This window comes from Camelus dromedarius, chromosome 20 (genome assembly GCF_036321535.1).
Source record: "Camelus dromedarius isolate mCamDro1 chromosome 20, mCamDro1.pat, whole genome shotgun sequence".
Lineage (NCBI taxonomy): Eukaryota > Metazoa > Chordata > Mammalia > Artiodactyla > Camelidae > Camelus > Camelus dromedarius.
In genome coordinates this window covers 15,496,202-15,516,360 of record NC_087455.1, presented here as the reverse complement: position 1 = coordinate 15,516,360, position 20,159 = coordinate 15,496,202, and the positions used below count along the sequence as shown (strand labels likewise).

At 41.6% G+C, this 20,159-nt stretch overlaps 1 protein-coding gene across 2 annotated transcripts in view; it reads right to left on the bottom strand.

The window, feature by feature from the left end:
* Nucleotides 1–20,159, bottom strand: part of SNTB1 (syntrophin beta 1) — a 199,547-nt gene that overhangs the window by 71,348 nt on the left and 108,040 nt on the right. For both annotated transcript variants that reach the window (XM_031439562.2, XM_010990996.3), the window contains one exon: nt 743–950. In XM_031439562.2, coding sequence (XP_031295422.2) covers nt 743–950 — 208 coding nt within the window. The remainder of the gene's footprint in view (nt 1–742; nt 951–20,159) is intronic.

The following is a 20,159-nucleotide window of genomic DNA, read 5'->3' as shown; positions in this document are numbered from 1 at the left end:
TGAAGAGAAGGGTTAACTCCAAGGAGATGGTTGCAAAGTGAGTTTTACTATCTCCAACATATCACATCCCTTAGAAAAAGAAATCAAAGTGACAGTGTTACCATGACCCTAAGGTCATTTCCATAGCAGCTGTCTTCCCTGGGGAAAGAGGGTAAGTCTTTATTTATCTTTATACACCCCTCCCCCTCCTGCCTAGCAAAAATAGGTGCTCATAAATGATGACATTCAGGGCCTGCTGGCTTAAGAACACAAATTAAATATATGAAAAGAGTCAGCACAGAATAGTTGCTTAAGAAAATCTTGCTGTTATTATTTTTGCTATTATTTGTAAATGTATCCACATTAATAAGCAGGTTCATTAAAACCCACATAAACCCTTCTTTAAGCATCAACTTCCATACCTCCCAAGGTGACAGCTCTGTTGTGAGTTTGAGTTATTTCCCCTGCCCTTCACATGTGCACATGGGAGTCAGAGACTGTCTGGCCACTTGCTCACTCATTCATCCATTCAACAGACAATTAGTGACCACCTGCACTTTGCCACATATTAGACTGTATGTGGGGGGATCAAAGTTGATGAAGACACAGCCCCTGTGTGATACAAAGGCAAACCTGTTGGAGACGGACAGAAATCCAAATGAGAGAATCAGCCTGTGGGATGAGGTACCTGACTTCAGTGGTTGCAGCCAGTACTGAGAAACCCTGGGGAAAATGACCATTGCAGGGTGAGTCTTTCCCTTACCTTTTCTGCAAGCCAGCCAACATGCCTGATCTCTCGGCTCCCAGCAATGCCCGTTTTCCCCAGCTGCTCTCGGACCTCGGCGATCACTCGGGTCTGCAGGTCACTGACGTTGGAATGGATGGCACTGAACCAGGCCTGGGCAGTGGCTGAGTCCTTGCTCCTGAGGACCACTGTGTGCTTAGCATCTGGAGAGTGGATTTCAAGCTGCCTAGAGGAACAAAGAGTAAAGGATTAGAAGGTTCCCTGGCAGATCATGCCTCCTCAAGTCTTGGCCTCCAAGGTGAACAGATTCTTTACTCTCACTTTTAAACTTTGTCCATTTTGCATGGTTTACCTGAATGGTCCCATCCCTCATTCACTCACTCATTCATCCACAAATATTCACTGTGCCTGGGCATCATTCGAGGTACTGGGGGCACAGTTATTCAACCACCCACTCACCTGAATTAAGAATGTCTGTGTGGCTTATTAGTAGTGTCACATCAAGACTTCCAAACTGTGAACTGATATGAACTGCCTTACCTCTCAATCCACAGAGGATTTTAACAGTATACTCACATCCTTGCTGCTGCTGGTGGGAAGCAGATTGAAAAACCTACCCACTTGCTTAATCCTACTGCTCAGCATTAATTGTGAATATTTTGGCTTCAAAGATGACCACTTTGTATTCTGTGACACATTTCCCTACCATCTTACAGTGCCTCTCCTTTAGACTGGACGCCACCCAAGGTGGGGCATCCGTTGTCCTCCACAGCTGTCTCAAGTCATCAACACCAATAAATATGCCCAACAGTGTCCTCCTTAGCTCCTGAGTTTAAAATGACAATTTTGCAGATCACCTGAAAATCAGAAATCCCAATGTAACCTGGTCTAATTTACATTTGAAACCAACCTTTTAGAGTGAGTAAACCTTTTACCCATAAACTTAAATTACAGAAAAAGAATTATTTAAAAAGTGAAATTTCTCTAAGGAAGTTTTAGCCATATATATATATCTATATCTATCTATATATATATCTATATATTTTATATATATAGATAGATATATATAGATAGATATAGATATAGATATATAGATATATAGATATATTTTTTTTTTGTAAGAAATGTGCAAAACAAGGCTCTTTGCTAAGACTCCAAAGGTTTTAGGTAATGAAACAGGGAATTTTTTGGTGACATTTGTCCTCACCCAGAAAAAAAAAATCTCAGGCCTCTTTAGGCACTTTTCAAAGAAATGGCCAGTCCGTCTTGGGTAAGTTTTTCTCTCCTTCCAAAGTTCTTACTCTTCAGTAAAGTTGAACAGTCAAACACAAATTAGGATTCTCCAAAGGTATTAATAAGAGCTCAACTTGCTTTTCAACTTATTCTATCAATATCCATTGTTCTAGGAATTTAAAACATGCAAATATTTCTCTTGAAATGTTTTCTTCTGAAGACCTGGGTTTGTTAAAAAAAAAAAATGGCAGCTTGGGAAGTGGTCATTCCCAGGGTATTACACACACACAGGCACATACAAAAATGATGCCAGCAAAAGAGAAAGAAAAAATAATTTCTTTGTTGGGTTGCCCACATAACCCAGAGGAGAGATGACTTGCAAACAGAAGGACAGGCTACTGAAGAGGCCCATTTTCCCCAGATTTTGACAGCGTTTATCATTACTATTAACTTTTAAGTAAGCTTTTAAAATACAACATTTAGATAGAAAAGGGCACAGATTGTAGAGTACAGTTTAAATATATTTTCACAAAGGGAACATATTCGTGTAACCACCCCTCAGATCAAGAAACAGAACATGAGAAGCATCCCAGATGACCCTTCCATCCCCCTTTCCAGTTATTTCCCCCACAAATGACCACTGTGAGGATTTCTGTCACCATGGATGACTTTTGTCTCAGTGAAAATGGATGAGGCTTTGTTTGTTTGTTTTCATTTGTTGTCGTTGCCTGCAATCTAGGGAGGATCTTGGACTATGTCGGAGGCAAAGTTTAAATACCAGGTCCTATGCTTTTTAGTGATGGTTCTCGAAGTGTGGCCACAGACCAGCAGCAGCAGAATCATCTGGGAACTTATTAGAAGTGTAAATGCTCGGTTCGTACCTGGCCCCGCTGAATTAGGAATTCTGGGGGTCACGCCCAGTGATCCCCACTCCACTTAAGTTTGAGAAGGGCTGCTTAGCGGGTTCATAAGAGCAAAGCACCAAGCTTGGTTGTTTGCCAGGGTCCCCAGTGGTTGAGGTGGACACACTGAAAGGTGAACTGACCTCCTCCCCATCAGTCTCAAAGAAAGAACACAGAGGACACGGAATAGAGAGGCCTGTGGCTTTTTATAGTTAAAAAAAAAAAGCAACAGAATCTCAATCAAAAGTACTCTTCAGGAACCCTGGAATAGTTTGTTTTTTTCAATCATTTAATTACCTACAGATGTCTGGACCCCATCCCAGACCTACTGAGTAAGAATTTCCAGAGGTTGAGGCCCAGGTAAATGCTTTAAATGCTCCACAAATTGTATAGATAAAGGATCACGGCAGGCCTCTCTGAGCCCAAGCTCAAACCCCCCCAAAGAGCTACCTATGTCTGCAGGGGATTGTCACCAGAAGGGCAACACAACAGAAGGCTCTCGGAGAATGTATTTGTAATCCTCTGCTGAGTAACAAACTGCCCCAGAATGAAGCAGCTGAAAACTCCAACTGTGTTATCTCACAGAAGTTGCCTGAGTGTCCTCATGACGTGGAAGCTGGTTTCCCCCAGAGAGCGAGAAGAAACTACTATTCCTTTTATGACTTGGCATCCAAAGTCGTAGCCCATCACTTGCGGTTCATTCTTTGTGTTGGAAATGAGTCATTAGGTCCAATGCACACTCATGAGGAACAGAATTAGGCTTCACCTCTTGAAGGGAAGACAGGCAAAGAATTTGGGACACATCTTAAAAGCATTGAGCGAGGCTTGGGATGAAGTAAGGTTCTGGAAAGAGTCTGTCCTACGTGTAAAGGGCAAGTGTTTGGGGCTGTGAATAAGCAGCCTAGAAAGAACTCATAGGTCTGGGTGAAGAGGGAGAGGACAATTCTCTTTTAATTTTTTTTTTATGTTTTATTTTATTTAACAGAAGTACTGGGGATTGAACCCACAACCTGCTAAGCATGCACTCTGCCACTGAGCTATACCCTCCCCCTAGAGAAGACCATTCTTTCTGACAAAGCTGCAGCTCCCAGTTCTAAAAAGACAGACTGTGAACTCAAGATAGGGGTCAGCAACAACAGGAGAGATGAGAGCCTCTGATTGACAGCATAAGGGAGCATGAAGCCACCAGAAACAATGGTGGGTGAAGAACTATTGGCTGGTCTGGCACAGGAAAAAATGTCATTTATTTGTGCGATAAATAAATGAAAGAATTCAGTGATCTGCATTCACTTCTCCCTCACCACAACCAAATCCAAAGGGGAAGAAAGAAGAAGAGTGCAAATTTTTCTTTTTATAGCAATGAGCTCTACACTCTAAAGCAAACAATAAATACCTGGGTTCAATCCCCAGTACCTCCATTACTAAACAAACAAACAAACAAAATTACCTCTCCCTGCCTCCCCCCCCAAAAAAGAAATAAAAAATAAAATTGTATTTAAAAGAATATATATGGATGCTTCAAGGAATTTGTAAGATGCAGATCACTTAAAACTGTGGCAATACTGCTTCCATTTCAACACACATTGGAGTTAAAAAGTTTTCTCCTTGGCAAAATAATCTTGCCCCCACCCACATTCAGTTCTATCACCCAGAAAGAAAAAGGGGACCTTCTGGAATGAGGGACCTCTATAAAGCACCCGGAAGCATGTTGGCTCACAGTAGGTCTATACTCAGTAAGTGCCTGCCACTTCCTGCCTGGCGTAAAAATAAAATCGAGACAACTTCTTCGCTAGCTGATGAGCCCGACATTTCTAGAACTGGGGAAGAGAAAGGAGGGAGGGAGGAAGAGAAGGAGCAGTGAAGTCAGGCCGGCTGACTGGAGCTATTTTCAGTAGGCCAGTCTTTCATAACTCCTATTTTGTTCCCCAGTTGAACTGACCGCTGCTTGATGAATTGTGTTTATCTGTAGTTCAGCGATAAAGTTCTCTTTTAATTCCCTGCTGAATAGAAATATTTAGGGCAATGCCACAGCTGTGTTTATTCTCACACTCCACCACAGTTATGTAAATACTGCCTATGGAACTAGTTCTGATAAAGGCTCATACCAACCCGAGGAATTAGACACTCACTCTAGATGTCTGCCAAGATGAGCCATTTCCCTCCAGCTTGGCACAGCCTATGAATGGTATCACAGCTCCTCAGAGATCATTTGGCAAACCTCACAATAAAAGAGTAATTTTCTTCCCCCTCACTCTCTCAAAGGCTCTCACGGAGCCAAATAATATTTCCCAGCATCCTCTGCTTCCCCTGTTGAGACACACGAGGCTGACACACAGAACCTGGAGCCTCCTAATGCAACCTTAATAAATAAAACAAAACTTGCAACCTGGCAATGGAAGTTTCAAGTGACCTTTCCCCTCCAGCGTGAGGCCGGAGAAAATACAGATGAAAGTGGTCAGGAAGTCCAGCCTGTGGGCTTGAAGCAACCGCTGGGAGTCAAAGGGAACTCAGACCACATGGTCACTGTGGTTGCTTCCAGTCCCACAAATCTGTGACTCTGCTGGTTGATTAAAAAACTTCCCAACTGACCAATACACAGCACACTGTTAACAGTGGCTAACTCTAGACAGTGGGACTGAGGTATTTTTATTTCCACCTTTCTGCTTTTCTGCAATGCCTAATCTTTTTTTGCAGTATAATCAGAAAAAAATACTAGACGAAAGTTTAAGAAAATAAATGCTTGTTACAACCCAAGCTGGCTATAACTAAAAGACTTGCAAACCATTACATATAAAAATAGATAAAAACCAAATTTCTTCTATAGCACAGGAAACTATATTCAATATCTTGTGATAACCTTTAATGAAAGCATATGAAAATGAATATATGTATATATCTGTGTGTGTGTATATATATATATGCGCATGACTGGGACATTATACTATACACCAGAGGTTGACACATTGTAACTGACTGTACTTCAATTAAAAAAAAAAAGACTTGGGAAGAAAGAGATAAAACATTGTAGTAACACTATTCATAATGAAGGTGGGTATTTGTCCTGTGGGGATGTAAACTCCACCACCAAATGAGTTCACTTGGCTCATTTTATCCTCACCGCCATCCTATGAGGTGAACAGTATTAATGTGTCTATGTCACAGAGGAGAAGATGGCGCCTCAGAGGGGTTAGAGTATCCAACCTTCCAGTTAGGAAGAGGCAAAGCTGGAGATGGGACCCAAGTTCATCTGACCGCAAAGCCTGTGTCCTAAGCATTCTGTTCCACTTCGTAGGCTGTTTGTAAAACGCAGTCTGTTGCTTCATAGAGTAGAAAACGTTTTTCACGTTGGTGGGTGCTCACCAACTTTTGAACACCCTTCCTGTGTATTTGGAAAGTCTTCCAAACTCTGAGTTGAGCTTCCCCAAGGCAGAAGCCAGCATTCAAGTTCCCAGCCTTCCTTACTGCTCGGGCACTGAGCCACTCACTCGAAATGGCAGTTGTGAAGGAGGCAATGTGAGAAAGTAGCTGAGGTTGGAATCCATCTTTTGGCAAGTACGGTGGTGGAGGCATCTGGCTCCTCATGGCAGCAGTGCCAGAGCGTGGCCAGCGCCAGGTTGTCACTGGTGCAAGCTGAGGCAGTGGTGTGGGCTGTCGGGTGGTGGTTAAGGGGTGGCAACAGAGGCATTTCTTCCCGAAGAGCCTTCACAGTGTGGTTGGGTATCTGAGCTCTGGAAGATGTGTGCACAGCCTGATATTCCCAGCCACCACTGATTCTATTGCTTAAAACTACTATCCCCAGCTAAGGATGAAGGTTTGGGAATCTGGTAGCCACGATGGGAGCTAATGAGATCATCTAAGGAATGTGTCAAGTGTGAGCAGTTAATGGAAAAGAAGCCAGAAAAAGGTGTTCTGCTGTTTTTCACAAAATCCCATTTCAGAAACAGGTCATGCATGATACAGTATTCTGCTGAGCTCTGAGGGAACCTGACAATATCTCTCATGCTGGCTAAGTTTCAGCGTTTCAGTATTACATAAATTTATAAAATATGTGAAGAATTTCAGCACTTTGGGCTTTCCTAGGGGAATGATATCGTTATCAAAGTTTTAGAAGAGGAGTCGGCTAACGTCAAACTAGAGAAAACATTTTGTTTTTCTACTCCACACTTCATCTGTACCTCACAAAGTGTTCTGAGGTTTGACCTTGCTCAACTGGATTTTTCTTTTTTTTTTTAAGCCATCTAAATATACAAGGTGCTATGCAGGTCAAATAAATATACATTTGTCTCTAGACTCTTACTACCATATGCTGACAAAATAAACATCCACCCCATAGTCCAATCCAGAGCATAGCATTTGGAGTCTGAAGACCTATTTTTTCTTTTGAATGAGATTATTTTGGGCTAGAGTTGCCACATTTTACATATAACAATATAAGGTACCCAGTTAAATTTGAATTTCAGATACACAATGAATAATGTTTTAGTGTAAATATGTCTCATGCAATATCTACTGGTGAAAATGGAATAAAGTACATAAGATTAAAAATGTATAGAAAACAGGGGGGAGGGTATAGCTCAAGTGGTAGAGCACATGCTTAGTATGCACAAGGTCCTGGGTTCAATCCCGAGTAACTCCTCCAAAAAAAAAATAAATAAATAAGTAAATCTAATTAACTACCCCCCCCCAAAGAAATGTATAGAAAACAAAACTGACAGGACTTCATGATGGATTAGCTATGAGGGTGAGGGAGAGGGAAGAGGCAAGGAAGTTGCCTAGTTTTCCAGCTTACAAACTGAATGAATGACAGTGCCAATTACTAAGATACAAAAAATGAAGATGGTCCAGGTTTGGTGAGAAACATTATGAATTTGGGTACACTTCTCCATCTTCATTTAGGCGTCCTGCAATAACCTCAACCTTGTAGTGTATACACATGCCAGCTACTGTCCAAGAGTAGTGTTCTGTGGTTATTTTGTCTAAATGGGATCAGCGTCTTCCCAATAACCCAGGTTGGATGACCCAATCAACCTTGACGCCGCCTGTCTTCTTTTCCCGGTACTCATTCAGTCTCCAAGTGGCATCAGTATTATCCTGGTGGGATCTCCCTTCCACAAAAGCTAGCCAGACTGTAAGTTACCAAATTTGCATAGTGGAGCTGGAGCAATCACTTATCTAAGAAGGAATGTAAGTTTTACTTTGTAGATCAACTTTGATCAAAAGGCAGTGGTTGCCTGAAATGATGTCTTGCAAAGGAGCCTGAGGTCTCATTCTAGGCTCACGCAGGGAGAGTAGCATAATCATGTTTGCTGTCTGCCATAGACTTGGGAGTGAGAATTGGTGGCACTCATTTTGTCTGTTTGATATTTGGACACTAGGAAGCATTTTGACATGTAGCTCTGACATGTAGCTCCCTACTGCCCCACCCCTGGGGAGAGTTCTGGATTTTGGTCATCTGATAATTTCTCTTTCAAGGTTTATCCTTTTATAATTTATCTCCCCAACTAGACTATACATTTCTTGAGGGCATGACATATACCAGAATTACCTTAATTTCGTCCCCACTGCCTGACACATGGAGGGGGATGTTCCTTATGTATTTGCTGGGCAACGTGAATAAATGGCTCTACTATTAAAAGCTTGTCCCATCTCTAAGGTAACGCCCTTTCTACTCAACATTCTATGACTGCTTCCGTTTACATTTTTGGGGTTTTTTTCCCTTACTAGAAATTAACCTTTTCAGTCTTGAAGGATAGAATTTAATTCTATGGCACAAAGTGCTTCAGTTCTAAGGCATAAGCTTGGTATATAGTAAATCAAGTCACATATGCTTTAATGTCCCACAAGAAGGCTGCTTTACACGGGTTACGTGCAGGAGCAGTCAACTCAGAAATATTTATTGTATTTTATTTCACATTACAATGTTTATCACACAACGTGACATACATGATTTTCTTGGGCTAAAATAATCAATTTGTGATCTTCAGCCTTCCTCAGATTAGATGTAAAAGAAGGCAGTCTTGCAAATGTATAAAACAGGGTAAAACAATGACAGAATTGAAGCAACCAGGAATATTCACTCAAAGTGCTTATTTCTGAGAGGTATGAACAGAAGTGGATGCCATCTGACTCCTTTATGTCAGCGTTTCAAGTGAAATAGTAAAATGTATTCATTCGACTCAATTACAGAATTATGAGATGCCTTTTTCATTCATTAACTTACCAATTACTTTTTGAGTATCTGATACCTACGAGGCATGACATTAGGTACCTGATGAGAAGGGAACCCAACACAGACGGATTTCCTATAATCACTGAGATTATGGTCAAGCAATCTTGGACAAGCTCACAGTTTGTTAAGTTTTCATGTAACATGAGAAATTCCTAACACAAGAGAAAGACTTGTATCTGTTTTAGGAGCAGAGAATCTTTTATTAAACTCTCAATAAATTACCACGTGAAGTCAACAGCTGCTAACACAGGGTACCCGTACATTACCAGCACCAAAGTATCGCTCGTCCATTCAGTTTTCATTTTGACTCAGTCTTTCTTTTCAAGGAAGGAGTAGAAGAAAAGGGGAGACTGTAAGGGCAAAAGCACTGTATCTCTATGGCTCCCATATAAATAAAGATGTGTTAGCTATGGAAGGCAGCACTTCAAGCCGTTAACATCTGTGAACCCTTCAACAAAGATTATTAATCGTCACCACCCAGCAGAGAAAGGGGCCCCAAGAGAGTGGTGAAGAGGAGACATAAGTTGGATGGGACAAGGATTTGAAGAGGCTCTTCCACCTGAAAGGACTGGAGCAGCCAGTCCGGATTCAGGAAGTGGCAAAGACCACTGGAAATTTTAGTTAGCATGGGAGAAAACTAGATGTAGAGGAAGAGCAGAAACCAAAATTATCCTAGTTTAATGTGTAAATAAACGAGTGATCAAAGACAGAGTCAGCAGTCTATTCCATTTTTTTTTTAATGGAGGTACTGGGGACTGAACCCAGGACCTCATGCATGCTAAGCACGCACTCTACCACTGAACACCCCCTAAGAAGTAGCAATCTTGAAGGAAGTTATAAATCATTTAATCCAACCATTCATTTTAAAGGTAAAAAACAAACAAAACACTAACTTCTGGAAGAGGAGAAGTGATTTAGTCAAGGTCACATTTACAGGTAGTGTTAGTGAGCCTGGAATCCAGACTTCTTAACAACCATGTTTACCCAAGTTCAGGGAATGGGGAAAGCAGGGGGATCTCACGGTGTGCTGGAGGCAAAGTGAACTTTCTTTACAATTTTCCAGAGGGCTGGTCCTGAATTTGAGGTGAGGACTCTCTAGAATATTTTGTAGATATTTTACTATCAAGGTATTTATAGAAATGACAGCTTCATAATTATTTTCTCTCTGAAGCCTTTGCTCAAAGACACTTTCACCTCTTTTGCAGATAGCAATAATCATTTTCATTACATGAAGGATTTAAACAAGCACAAACAAATAAATCAGCTACCCACAAAACTGCTATTTAAAAAAAAAAATCTAAATCTGAGCCATCTAGACAAGTTTTAAATTGTCATGCAATTCTGTACTGGTTGCAAGAGAGGGTGAAAATCAGAATAATGCAAATGATCATCCCGAGTTTCAAAAGGTCACACTACATGATATTCAATCTTCCTCATTCTTATAGTAAATGCCAAGGTGCCAAACAAGCTGGGAATAGAATCAGTCTCTCTAGGAAGCAGCAGAGCTGTGGGTTAGATTTCTTTAATTTTGTTTTGACTTCATTAGTTTTTTTTTTTTTAATATGTGTTCAAATAGTGGATGGAATTGGAAATTGTTACAAATGAAAAAATTAACTCAGCTTTCTACTTCTTGACATGGTGGGTGGAGGGGTGGGAAGCATGAGGTGGGGAGGTGGCATGGACAAGGTGGGGTGAGGGTGGGAGGGGGCAGGCCTTGGGGGAGGGGAGGGGAGAATGTGGTGACTTCTGTGGTTATGGCCACTGAGACCCATCTCTGCCTCATGGCATTCCAAACATTTGTTCCCTCCAGATGTGCAAGTCAACTGAGTCAACTGATTAAACTTTATATCCAGCTTTGTACTTTGGCAATTTGCATGAATACTGCTTATCAATTAGCCTGGACTGCCTTTACTAAGACTTCAATATCCCCACTCCAAAAAAAATGAAAGAAGCCAGATTTAGGGCTGGGACAACCTAAATCATGGTTGAATCATCCTTTCAAAAATATTCACTGAATGCCTGGTCTCTGCCAGGCTGTCTGCTAGGTGCTGGGGACACTGAGTCCGACAACATGGCCATGGCCTTCAAAGAGTTTATTCCATAGGAACTGAAAGGCTGGGGGAGATAGTGGAGTCAAAGAACTCAATGACTGCCACCCAGGAAAGGTCACATAGCACGACAGTTAGAACATGGTTAATGGAATCAGCTGGCCTTGGTCCATGAGCTTGTTATGGCATTGAACAGCCTTCAGCAAAGAACTAAACCTCTCTGTATCTCATTTTCTTCATCCACAAAGAGGACTGGGCTGAGTTATAGCAAATACAATGGGTAAAACGATGATCCTAAAGCTTACATTTGAAGGAAGAGGGTAAGTTGGCTAAATCAAAAGGAAGGATTAGCAGCTAAGGGATGAGTACCCAGAGGAGAGGGGCAGCCTGAGCACAGGACGGTCGTGGGAAACCTCACGGCACAGTATGGAAACTGTGTGGTCCTCGGCTTAGACGGAGTGTGGGGCAAAGGCAGGCAAGGAAGTAAGGGGTCATACAGGGGAGGGAGGCTGAAGGGGACCCACTGACAGAATTTCATTCAAACAAGTGACATGACCACACTGTATTTTAGTGAGATCATGCTGGGCAGATGGGATTGGAGATAGGTACCAGGACATCTCTGCAGTTATGGGGTGCCAGTGGTAGAAATGCAAAGGAGAGAACACTTGAGATACTAAATATTAAACTCTAGCAGAGTAGGAAGAGCATTCTATTATGACCACTTGATACATAAAGTATTATACTTGTATCTTTGGAAAAATGGGTCCTCTAAATATTGAATTAAAAAACACCCATACATGGATACAAGAGCCTGTTGGGCACGTCGTTGGGTGTGGGGTACAAAGATAAGTTGCACGTTGTCCAAGCCATTTACAGCCTCATGAGGGGGTTGGCACCAAACTAAATTATAATACATGGCGGAACAGGTGTGCCATTAGAGAAGGCCCGCTAGAGCGTAAGGATCTGGAAATACTTCTGGAAGGCAAAAGCATCTGAGATGGGGCTTATGGAAGAAGATTTTGACAGGTGGAGAATGGAGAGAGAGCATTGCAGTCTGGGGACACGGAGACCATGACTAGGGACAGAGAGGCACGGAAGCTGAGGATGTTCACAAATAGCAAATAGTTCAGTTCATTGGGAAACTTCCTATATTTATTTTCTAGCAGCATTATTGAGTTATCACTGATTTACACATTTTAAGTGCACAATAGTTTAGACACGTGTTCCCACCATGACTCTTCTTCCCTCCATTTCTCTCACTATAGTTTAGTTTGTATTATCTTGAATTTTAATAAATGGGATCACACAGGATATATTTCTTTTTTTCTGGCTTCTTCTACACAGCACAATTACTTGGAGATTCGTACCTGCTGCAGTTTTTGTCAACAGTTCATTCCTTTTTATTGACAGGTGGTAATTCATTGTATAGCTACACCATCATTGGTTTATTCATCACTTTTTGATGGACATGTGGGTTGTGTGTAGTTTCTGGTTATTACAAATAATGCTGCTATGAACATTTGTGGTTTTTTATGGACACATGCTTTCATTCCTCTTGGGTAAATAGCTAGGAGTGGAATTGCTGGTTTGTATAATAGATGTGTGTTGAACATTTGAAGGAACTGTCAAACTGCGTAGCAAACTGGTCGTAACTATTTTTCATTCCAATCAGCAGTGTATGGAGATGCTAATTCTACACATCTTGTCAACATTAGATATGATCAGTCTTCAATTTTAGCCAGATTAATATAAGTAGTGGAATCTCATTGTGGTTTTAATTTGCATGTCTGTAATGACTAATGATGTAGAACATCTTTTTATGTGCTTATTTCCTACCCATTTACCTTCCACGGTGAAGTGTCTGTACAAAGTTTTGCTCTTTAAAAAATTGCATTATTCCTTTTTTACTACTAAATATAGAGAGGTTTTAGTATATATATTCTGGACACAAGTCCTTCACGATAGATATTCTGCAAATATTTTCTTGTGTTTTCATTCTAAGAATAGGTTTCTAATTATAAAGAAATCCAATTTATCATTTTTTTTTCCTTTATGGATTGTGCTTTTGGAACCTCTGCCTAACCCAAATTTACAAAAGTTTTCTCCTATGTTTCTTTTAGAAGTTTTAGAGCTTTATATTTAAGCTGATGGTGCACTTTAACTAATTTTTGTATACAGTGTAAGGTATGGATTGAAGTCTTTTTTTTTTTTTGCATTTGGAGATGCCATTTTACAGCATCACTCATTGAAAGGACTATCCTTTCTCCATTGTATCACCTTTGAATTTCTCTTGAAAATCAGGTGTTCATCTAATATACATGAGTGTTTTCCTGGACTTAATTATTTTCCATTGATCAATTCATCTATCTTGAAGTCAGTATTCCACTGTTCTGATCATGTAACTTTGTAAAAAGTCTTCTAACTCTTCTTTGAAGCTGCCTGGCTATTATGGGTCCTTTGCATTTCCGTATGAATTTTTTAATCAGTTTGTCAATTTTTACAGGAAAACCTGCTGAGATTTTCATTAGCATGGCATTACGGCTACAGATCAATGAGGGAAGAGTTGCCACCTTAACCATAGAGCCATTTTCCTTTCTGTACATCCCATATTTTCATTTGGTACCATTTTCTCTCTGCCTGAAGGACTTCCTTTAGCATTTCTTATAGTACAGCCTGTGGCTGACGAGTTATTTGAGACTTTGTTTGAATAAGACTTCACTTCACCTCCATTTTTGAAAGGCATTTTCATGAGATATAGAATTGTAACTTGACAAGGTTTTTTTGTGTTTTTGTTTTTGTTTTTGTTTTTTCTTTCAGTACCTGGGAGACATGGCCTGACTCTCTTCTCATTTGCACTGCTTTGGAAGAGAAATAGGCTGCTGTTTTCTTAGTCTATCAGGCTGCAAAAACAAAATACCACAGACTGGGTGGCTTATAAACAACAGACAGTCATTGCTCAGCATTCTAGAACTGGGAGGCCCAAAATCAAGGTGCCGACAGATTCAGCGTCTGATGAAGGCCCACTTTGTGGTTCATAAACAGCGTCTTCTCACTGTGTCCTCATATGTTGAAAGGGGAAAGGAACTCTCTAGGATTTCTTTTATAAGGGCACTAATCCCATTCATGCGGGCTCCACCCTCATGACCCAATCATCTTCCAAATGCCCCCACCTTCTAACACCATTAGGTGTGAATTTGAGGAAGACACAATCATTCAATCTACAGCAGCTGCCTTCTCTTTGTCTTTTTTCTTTGGTGGCTCTTAGGATTTTCTTTTTATCACTGATGTTGATCAGTTTGATGACAAGTTTCCTTGGTGTCCCTTTCTTCATGCTCCTTGTGGGTAGGGTTTATGGAGTGTCTGTGGATCTGTGGGTTTATAGTTTTCATCAAATTTGGAAAACTTTTGCCCATTGTTTCTTCAAATGTTTTTATGTTCTCTGCCCCCTTTGAGGGCCCCAATACAGGTATTGGGCTGCTTAAATTTGCACGATAGCTCATCGATTCTCTGTTTATTTCTCTTAAAAAGTATCCTTGTATCTATTTCCTTGTGGATAGTTTCTATTACTATGTCTTATCTACTATTAATCCTATCTAGTGTGTTTTTCATTTCACACACTGAAGTTTTCATCTCCAGGAATCTGATTTTATTTTTTTTTTATCTTCCATGTCTTTAACTTTGTGAACATATGGAGTCACATTAATTGTTTAATGTCCTTGTTGGCAAATTCTAATATCTATGCCAGTTCTAGGTAAATTTCAATTGATTGGTTTTCTTCTTCATCAAGGATCATATTTTCCTACTTCTTTGCATGCCTGGCAATTTTTCAGTAGATGCCAGACATTGTGAATTTTACCTTGTTGAGGCTGCATATTTTTATATTGTTCTTCAGCATTTTTTTTTTTTCTGGGACACAGTTATTTGGAAACTATTTGATTTTTTCAGGTGTTGCATTTAAGGTTTGCTGGCAGGACTGCGTGGTGTACTATCAAAAGTGAATTCTGTCCCTCTGCTGCGGGGAGGTCCTCTGTGTGCTCTACCCCGTGTCCTATGCATCATGACGTTATCTAGTCCCACTGGTAGGACCGGCATGACTCCCAACCTTGGATGAATTCTGAGCAATGTTACCTCTAATTCTTTGGGGTAGTTTTTCCCTTGGACCTTCACGGGTTCCTCACACACATGTGCGGATCAGTATTCAGCTGAACTCGGGGGTACCCTCTTCCAGTCTCCAGAATTCTTCCTGTGCTGCTCTTCCTTCCCTGCTATCTGACTTTTGGACACGAGCTGTTTTGATTTTCCTGGACTCTCAGCTCTGTCTTCCCAACTCAGGGAGGCTTCCAGGCTTTAGTAGAATTCCTTCTCCCTGTGCCATGGCCTGAAAACTCTCAAGGCAGAAAGTTAGGGCAATCTCAAGGACTGCCTTGGTTGTTTCCCAGCTTTCAGGAATCACTGCCTGATGGCCAAGGCCTTGAGCACACCTCCCGCCTGCTCTTTGGTTGTTTCAGGTGGGAGTGTAAGTCTAGCTCCTGTTACTCCATCTTGGTCAGAGTGGAAATCCTGAACCTTGCCTTTTAAGGTAAGTCTTTACTTTATGTCTTTTCAGCATGGCAGTGTTTATTACGCAGGCATTATGGCATTTGCTATCCTTGATGTATTTAAGTGACAGATAAGATTGTATTCTTTTCAGGTCGGTTCAAAGGCATGTACTAGGCAGCCACCATGTGCCAGGCACTGCGTTTACAGAGATGAATCAACCTCAAAGGGTCTCTGCCTTCCTGGCATCAGTTTACAGACACAGCAAACAACTTCAGAAAGAGCTCGGGTATTATCCATGCTTTTGATATTCCCTCCTTTCTCTGGTGCCTGTCAACACCAGCACTAATTTTGCACCAAGGACAGCTGGAGGAAATAAGAAACTCAACTCACATGATTTTACTAATTGTAAGCAGACCTCAGGCATAGATTTAGGGGCAGAAGTTGAAATGCTAGAGGGACACACTTCATGCGGATGGGCTGTTGACTTCTCCATAACAGAACCATAACCACAACAGAAAGTCAGCTCTACTTCAGATGGGAAAAAACAAAGCCTTAAATGGCTCCACCTTAGATCCTGAAGGAACAAAGCAGGGTGGGGTGAGGGTACAAGGTTGATGACACTGGATGACAAATAAGCATCTCCGTAGTGCTTCCAGTCTTGAGATGAGCATGTCCTAAAAGCTGTTTGAAACAATATGTTGACCCTTCATGAGCTGGAGCCACTGACATTTTGTCTGGATCTGAGTCAGGCTGGGTGCTATTTTAAATGAGAAATCAGTTATCCCCTCTGCACTCAAGGAAAATCTTCTGATCATATGTTAAAGCTTTATTTCCAAGGCACTAAGTGAATTTAATTACACCACCACCATCCCCTCCTTAATAAAGTCCTCACACATGTGATGCGGATTTACTAGGAAATTCAATTTCATCTTTAGAAAACAAAACCAGGACAGTCAACTAAAGGATGAAAGATTAGCGTCGTGAAAGCCCACTGGTTGAGTCAAAATGAAAATGCCTCTCAAACGGTAATGAGATGAATCATATTAAAATGCAGATTCTGGCTTAATAGGGCTGGAGTGGGGCCTGAGATTTGGCATCTCTCACAGCCCCCAGGTGATGCACTGCTCCTGGTTTCTGCAGTGCACTTTGAGTAGCAAGGAGCTTAAAGGCATCAAGACATCATTCATGTCCACTAAGTCATTATTGTAACCTGGGGACCCTTCACAACTGGGCTTCAGTTTAGGATAAATTGTTCCCCAAGGTTCCTTCCAGCTCTTATCATGTTCTTAAAACTATAGGTCTAGCACCCCTGTGCTCATGAATTCACCCATTCTATTGGCAGACATGCACTGAGCACCTCCTATGGGTCAGACACTGAATAAGGTCTTGGCTAAATAAGTATGCACTAGATCAAAGCGCTGCACTAAGAAGTCAATTCAGAGAGAGAATCAGGCGATGATAACAAGACACCATAAAGCTGCTTAAGCAATGGCTGTTAAGAGCACACAAAGGTCTGAGACTCTAACTGCGTTCGGGAGAGCAGGTAGGAAGTGGTGGTGTCCTTGTAGTGGTTCTCAGACTTGACTGTGCGTCACAGTCACCTGCAGGGCTTGTTCAAATAGAGACTGCTGGATCGCACCCCCAGACTTCCAGGAAGCTGGGTTTCTAATGCATCTCCAGATGATGCTGATGTTGCAAACCTGGGACCATACTTTGAGAACCACTATTCTATTAAAAATCAGGCATCATGCTAGACGTCAGAACACAAAGATGACTGGAACAGGGGGTTCTGCTTTGGAGCAGATGACTAGCAGGACTCATAGCTGTGCAGAGGAAACAGGCTTTCCCTCCTTCACCCCATCCAGAATGGTTAGGGCAACTCTGGAAGGGGGTTGAAGAGAGAGAGTGTAAAGTGATGGTTCTGTGCCACATGAACTTTGGAGTCAGAAAAGGCGGGGCTCAAACCTAGTTCTGTCACTTACTGCCTTGGGCTTCATACAATTAAGTGCCATAGAAATGATAGCTGGGGTTCCTCAGAGTAACAACAGCAACGATTCCGTCTTGAGGGAGGGAGAAAGAAAAGACTTCCCAGAGAAGGTGGTATCTACTCTGGTGTGATGACTAAAGAATGACTGGGAGTTCGTGAAGTAGCTCTGTTAGGAATCAGTGGGTAGGGAGGTGAGTGGATGGTTCTAGATGGAGGATGTCATCAAGGTGTCAAATAACACACTGCTCTAGTTACTGAGAGCTTTCTGGAAAGTATGCATGTATTATAGCTTTGTGAATAGGATTAAATTTAAAATTCTTTGAGGAAACTTAGCTTTTCAAAGAATTCCTATGTCCAGTTCCTCTGTGAAGTCAACAAGAAGATAGGTTTCAATGGAAAGTTCATGGTGGACATGGACTGGGAATTTCTGGGTTCGAGTCCCAGATCTGCCTCTTGGCAGCTCTGCCACACCTTGGAGTTCATGTACATGTGTTCTTTCCATTTTAGCTATCATTATCATTACTACCATTCTACAGATAGGAAGACTGAGGCCCAAAGGGATTCGAGAAAATGCCCAAGGTTATTAACTAGTGAATACATACTAGCACAGCCAGTATTTGATCTCAAGTCTTTTGGATCAAGCTTTATAGTTTGGGATTTAAGCTTCTGTTTGATTATTTCAAAAGAGGATTTTCCATACTTACCCAATGATAAAACATGCCAAGAAAATGTGTTAAAACTGCAGATTTTCAGATTCCTTTCTCGGGAGGTGCCAGTTCTGAGGGTCTGGAGTGGGGCCAGCAATCTGTATTTTGAGTCACTGACTCCTTCTCTCCCTACATGAGTATTATCTTTGGGGAAATTTGAGAAGCACCATTACCTGCTATGGTGGGTTGAATAGTGTCCCCCCAAAATTCAGGTCTACCCAGGACCTCAGGGTGACCTTAATCAGAAACAGAATCTTTGCAGATGTAATTAGTTAAAATGAGGTCATTCTGGAGTAGGGTGGCCTGAAATTCAATAATGAGTTTGCTTATATGGAGAGAGGACAGAGATACACACAGTGAAGACGGAGACAGAGGTTGGAGTGATGCCACTAGCTAAGAGTCAAGGAACACCAGGGACTGCCGGAAGCCACCAGAAACTGTAAGGAGCAGGGAAAGATTCTGCCAGAGATCCTTCGGAGAGAGTGTGGCCCTCCAGGACTGAGAGAGAATACATTTCTGCTGTTTTCAGCCACTCAGTTTGTGGTAATTCATTATTGTAGATCTAGAATTGCCTTCTGAAAATTTCAGAGAAATAATTATTATCTTAATTTGATATTCTGACATGGAAACCTGGTAACAGTGGTTTCTTCTGGGAAGGAGAACCAGGGATCTTGGGCCTAAGAGGTAAAGGGAGATTTATTTTTTACTGTATGTCCTTTTGTGCATGTTAAACCATGTGCATGTGTCACTGAATGAAAAAGCTAAAAAAATGATTAACTAAATCATTAACTATTTTAAAATGGTATCTTAGAGCACCATGTAGGTTATTTGGGACCAGAGCCATCAATGTATCTGTTTCATGCACTCCACCAAAGGAATAAACAAATCATACAAAAGCCATTCAACATTTAAAGTTTCATTCTAAAGAGTGACTTCCAGGGTCAATCTTGAGGGTCAAGGTGATTTTTAAGCTAGTGATGGAGTCTTGTACAATACGAACAGAAGCTCTGTAAGATGGCACAGAACTCCTGAAGGACACTAAAGGTCAGAGTCCTTGACTCATTAGAATAGAATGGGGAACCCACATCATCTCTATTTTACATCCAGGAATACACTGAGATTACATGCCTTGCTTCATGTAACACACAGAGTTAAGTATCAGAGCCAGGGGTTAGTCATTCATTCTGTTTAATTTTGTATTTCTTGGGCATTTATACAGAGATGTCAGATGCTTTCCTGGACCTGTCCTGGGACCGTCTCCCCCCAGATTCATTCCTGCGCCTTTGCTCAATATCAGGGGCTCGGGGGATCTTTCCTTGATGCTTCTATGTCACATGGCTTCTACCCACAGGAGGCACTGGGGGAGACTGGAGGGCAGGAAGAACAGAAAATCATAGCACCCCTGCCCCACCCACTCCCAACCACCACCTGCCCATTCATGTGGCATCTCTAGGAGCAGCTGCGTCTTCTCCATGGCTCCAGCTTGCCAGACAGGCGCACTGTGGTTCCAACTTCTACAGAGTGGCCCTGCACCCTGGATGCTGGTAACCCTTCCTCCTTATTTTGTCCCTTTAGCCTAAGAGAGCTTGTTAACCTTTGGGCGGTCTCATCACCCTTGTTGGCTTCTCAGCTTTTCCTTCACCCGTATAACCAACAACCAAGTCCCTGCCTTTAATTCCCTCTGTTTAAAATGCCCACAGTAGTTTGTTTTCCTGGTTGGACCTCGAATGAAATCCCTCTGCAGGCTGGATTTTGGCTTCCTGTGTTTGGAAGCCATCCCCTCTGTTCTG